The 5,170-nt window shown below is 51.0% G+C and overlaps 1 protein-coding gene across 1 annotated transcript; it reads right to left on the bottom strand.

Annotated features, from left to right (window-relative positions):
• Positions 1-263: 263 nt before the first annotated feature.
• Positions 264-2,259, bottom strand: LOC101755613 (probable trehalose-phosphate phosphatase 7). The gene is made up of 4 exons (XM_004956622.3): positions 1,749-2,259; positions 1,438-1,611; positions 1,181-1,336; positions 264-943 (listed from the first exon to the last, which is right to left on the bottom strand). The coding sequence occupies exons 1-4, from the start codon at positions 2,169-2,171 to the stop codon at positions 554-556; spliced, it is 1,143 nt and encodes a 380-aa protein (XP_004956679.1). The 5' UTR covers positions 2,172-2,259; the 3' UTR covers positions 264-553.
• Positions 2,260-5,170: the final 2,911 nt, after the last annotated feature.

Here is a 5,170-nt window from a genome sequence, read left to right as displayed (position 1 = left end):
AGCAAAACAACCACATGTATATATGCACCATGCATGCACATGGTTGTTAGAATCTCGATTACATTGAACATTCTCTGTTGGAATGATTTTATGACCCAAGTTAACTGAACTCATTCTATGGTTCTTGTCAGAAGAACCTTGGATTGTAACAACGATTCAATGATTTGCCTTATAAACGTAGAGAACATGTAATTTTAACAACTATTATTATGCATGCATGCATCCATAGTCCACAACTCCACATTATCATTCAGAGAAACTGATGAAGGGATTGGAACGCGACCCTCATAACTTGCTCTTGGTTACTTGATTCTTCTCCTCTTGTATATATAGCATTAGCTACATAATGTACATGCTCGTTATACAGCCCTTAGGGCCCCCGGGGGAAAAAAAGAAGGGAGAGGAAAACAGAGAAGTCGCACTCAACGAGACGGTACAAAGTACAAACAGTGCTAGATCCGATATCTACTGGCACAAAGCACCATCTCGCAATCAGCTTTGCATCCGCCGCCCGCATTGTCCACGGTCACAAGAACCAGCCGCGTGCGTCGTGTCATTGCAGACTCATGAGCCTGGCCCTAGACCTGGAGAGGCGCTTCCACTCCACGAGGCGCAGCAGGAACTCCATCACCTCGGCCGGCTCCTGGAGCGAGTAGTTGGCGCTCGTCTCCTTGGGGTGCTTGGACACCAGGATCCCCACGCCCTGCCCCCGCCGCCGGAGGACCTTGAAGGCGTCCTCGTCGGTGCGGTCGTCGCCGATGTAGACGGGCAGGACGTTGGTGCAGTCGGCGAAGCCGAGCGACTCGAGCAGGAACTCGAGGGCCTTGCCCTTGTCCCACTTGATGGTGGGCCGCACCTCCAGCACCATCCGCCCTAGCGTCAGCCGCAGCTTGGGGTACTCCCGCAGCACGCCCTTCACCGCCTCCGAGACCTCGCCCCACATCTGCATAGATGTCGACGACGACAACGGCCCGTGAGTGATCAGCAGGACGGTGGACTATTAGGTAGTGATCGCCGACGTGCGTGCGCAGGTGAAAGAGCTTTATGCGTGGATTTTGGATCGGAGTTGCCATTTGCCAGAGATGATAATGCAGTGGGGGTGGGGTCTCCATGAAAAAGCTGAAAACGGCAGGATGGGATGAGAAAGCGACGGCCATTTGCGGCCACGCACGCAACGAACCTTTTCGTCGACGCATCTGAAGTGGACGGACACGCAGAACTTGTTGTTCTCCACCTTGGCCCCGGGGATGCAGCGCGTCGTCTCGGCAAGGCGCTCGTGCACCTCCTCTATCATGGGCAGGAACTCGCTCGCCGGTTGGAACAGGACTCCTTTCGCCTGCTTGTTCGTTGTAATGGCAAAAAAAAGCGGCTTTAGATCAACCGGCTGATGAGGCAGCGAAAGGTTGTCAACAAGGGATAGATGGAGCGAGTGGTCACCTTGGCCTTTGCGTGCCGGGAAGAGGCCTTGGCCGGGCCCTTTATGTCCATGCCGTGGCTGCCGGCGTAGTACAGCTCCGCCAGCTTCACGAACTCAAACACCTTGTCTCGGCACCGGCCGCTCACGATCGCCGTCGGGAAGTGCTTGGCGACGCTGCGCACGGCCATCCGCATCTGATCGGCGCGCGGTCACAATCAACACATACGTGTGAGCAGAGAGGCGCGCGTAGTAATTATTGTTAACAGGGAAGATACATGTAGTGATGGTGCCGAGCACGCAACGCCGAGCTCGATCAGTGCACAGTGCTCACCGTCTCGCTCATGAAGGCGGCGTCGGGGTCGTCCACGATGGGCGACAGGGTGCCGTCGTAGTCCAGGAACATCACGATGCGCTTGCCCTCGGAAGCCGCCACGATCTGCTCGAACTTGCCAAGCGCCGACGGGTGCCGCACCATCCAGGCGGCGCGCTCGTCGTCCACGCCGGCGGCGAGCGCGGCGGCCGCCTTGGCGTGCGTGGGCGACGACGCGCGCATCGACTCGACGCCCCAGGCGCCGCCCAGCAGCCCCGTCCCAGCGCCGAGCTCCACCTGCAGGCACTTGCGCCGCACGGCGGCGGCGATCCCGGCGCCGCGCGGTGGCGGGTACGGGAACAGCGTCCCGGGGCAGGGGCACGCCGACTGCGCCGGCGCCGCCGAGACGCCCACCTCCGAAACTCCCACACTCGGCTTCGCCATCGCTCGAACTCACGTCCTAATCGATCTACAGATGGAACAAGAATCCTGACCAAGCAGTGACTGGAAGAGAAGATCGTCGGGAGAGATGATTGGTGTGGGCGGTGAGGAGGCGGGAGCCGGCTATTTATAGCTGCGGCTGTGTGGAGGGAGGCGGCTGGCGTGGGCCACTGCGGCCGGCCGGGGGTGCCTTGGACGCGTCCGCCGTCGCTCGGCCCAGCTCGACGCCAGGTGGCCCGCGCGTGCGCGTACCGGGCCCGCCGCGGCGCGTACGTGTGGGCCTCCTGCGCGTGACACCTTGGCGTTTCCTTCCGTCTTCCACGCACAACAAAGCTCTTCTTCAGTCTTCACTCGTAACGCTAGCTGTTTGTTCTTGTGTACATCCAGCTTTACAGCCTCGTTTTGTCCCGGTGGTGGGCTGAAACTCGTGCGATATCGATTCTGCGAAACACGCGAGGTTTCCTGCTCAATGTTTCAATCTGAAACCGTAGTTTTCAGTGGGTTACTTTTGGAGGAAAAGAAAAGATTATCATCAGCACCTTGAAAACGGTAACAATTCACTACTCCTTTTGATACCAAATACGGGTTCATTTGGATCTAGCATAAAAATTAAAAAATTAAGGTACAAGTAAAATTACGCCAAAAAAGGTACAAGTAAAATTCATTAGCAGTTCTCAAGTTTGTTCATTAGTGTCACCTATAACACTGCAAGATTTTGGCTTTCAAAAATACGATATCATCTAATGATATTTGACTTCAAGAATGATACAATTACATTTTGTTGTTTTATAGGCTAACTATATTATTTAAGTGTTGCATCTAAGTGACCAATAAGAAGTTGATGAAAACATGTGGAGATAAAATACATGCAACTATGCAAGTTTCACTTAATTTTCAACGTGTTGGAAATAATAAGTACTAGTTTCATCTTGATAAAACTGCTCCCATCCTTTTTTTTTTCCTAAATGACTGCTCCCATCCCTTTTTTCATAAATGTTCTGCCATGCCGTCATATTAGCTAAGCTGAAACCTTATTTAATTGGAACGAAACATTTATGAAAAGTTGAAAACACCCATTGAGAAATACCTTAGTAATTTGCAGATCTGGAACACCATACTTGTTAATTACACCACTTAACATGCAAAAATCATTAATTAATACAATGGTGTATGTTGGGACTTATTAGAGGATGACATGTGGGTTTCACAGGATTTTTGTTGTTGGATGACATGGATGCCACACAAGATCAGCACCAATTGGAGATGATTGGATCTTGGGTGAACCATTTATTAGGTTAGGGACCTAGATATAAAGTTAATACTTTAGGGACCTAGGGACCTAATTGATACCCTGGACAAATTTAGGGAAAGTCGGTGCACTTTATTCTATGGAATATAACCCTAGTATTACATAGGGCTGAACACTTTTTTTTTTTGCCAAACCACGTAAACCTTCATGCTAAGTCATCAGATGTCTTAATGCACGACCAACTAAGTAATAGGGTCACTGACTGTTTGATAGGGTCACTTATTGTTTGAATGGCTCCACAAAACAGCGGTTGATCGAGATATCCATTATACACGAGTTTGTATTACAGTAATGATGGGTTAATCCTGGTTATCTTTTTAGTGGTTGTCTACCTCCTTGATAACGAGGTGCTTGTAGCAACTTCATTAATCTTGATATCTACATGTACATACCAGTCTTTTGTATACGTGCGCGCGCGCACGCTGTGGTGGTACTAGGTATTATGACTGTGTTTATATAAAAACATTTTTAAAAAGTATTGGGTGAAAATACTTACATCGAGATTGATTGGATGTATTTAAATAAGGCAGTTATGGAAGAATGAAACAAACATGTATTGGATTTGCGGTGGACTTAATATTTAGTCTATAGACACACATTTGGGACCAGCGAGGGAATACCTTTTTAAAGTAAACGGATCGGACCAAGTTGAGTTCGAACTGGCGTTGAATTTTATTCGAGAATATAAAATATCAATGATTTTGGTATTCCATTCGAACATGGTCCAACCTTTCTGTTTGATTTGCCTGTTTTCTATATTCGATCGAGCATGGTCCATCCGCCTTTAGTCGTCGTTTAATTTGGCCTGTATGCAACAACTTATAGTACTAGCATATTGTCTAGCAAGTATATCATATTTCGTAGGTCGATCGGTACCATGGTTGGGTTTGTTGGAGTGAACCATATTCATCGGTAACCCGGCCCCGCGGTGCATGCATCTCGGCGAGGCCGGGGCGCCAATTGGCCGACCGGTCCAGCCGAGGGAAAAGGACGCGACCTGCAGCCTGCCCGGTGGCTGCCCTGCCCTCGACCGTGCCAGGAGCCAAGAGCCCCTTTCCACGTCGAAGCTGCGCGGATCGGAGGAGTTGGTGCGCGCGCGCATCGGTCGCATGATGATTAGGTGCCCCCCGGGCCAAATAATTTAGCGGCAGGGGCACATGTTCCCGTCGTTTTCCGCCGCTGCCGAGGGGCGGGGGCGCGCACGCGGTCGGGGGCACCAACGAAAAACCGCGCCGGCCGAGCAAAACCGTGCGCCGAGATGGCGGCGAAACCAGCTGCCGCCATGTTGACATACACACCGTCGGTGCAGTGGCGGCCTGGCAGGGACCCGTCGGCCTTATTAGCGTATCCTATCGGCACCCGCGGTTCCGTGGAGCTGAGGTTTGTCAGCGCGCATGCGGCCAAGCATCTCTCTAGAGGAAGGTGCCAACGTAGGACGACACGAAACAACAGGGCCCGCCTGGCTCAACTACGAGCACCATCTATTTATGAATTCATACTATATTGATAAAATGTCCTTGTGCATATGCGTGGCTTCCGTCCACAAGGACAATATAATTCCTTTGTTTCTTAAACACAGTAGACACATGGTTTTTAATACTACGTACACACTGTATCCTATTAGCACTTTCGAGATGCCTCGTTGTTTCAGAGACTTAGGGGCTGTTTGGCTCCAAGGTGCTAAAGTTTAGCA

Source organism: Setaria italica, chromosome II (assembly GCF_000263155.2).
Source record: "Setaria italica strain Yugu1 chromosome II, Setaria_italica_v2.0, whole genome shotgun sequence".
Classification (NCBI taxonomy): Eukaryota; Viridiplantae; Streptophyta; class Magnoliopsida; order Poales; family Poaceae; genus Setaria; species Setaria italica.
The sequence above is the reverse complement of the archived record's forward strand: the minus strand, read 5'-3'. Positions and strand labels throughout refer to the sequence as shown.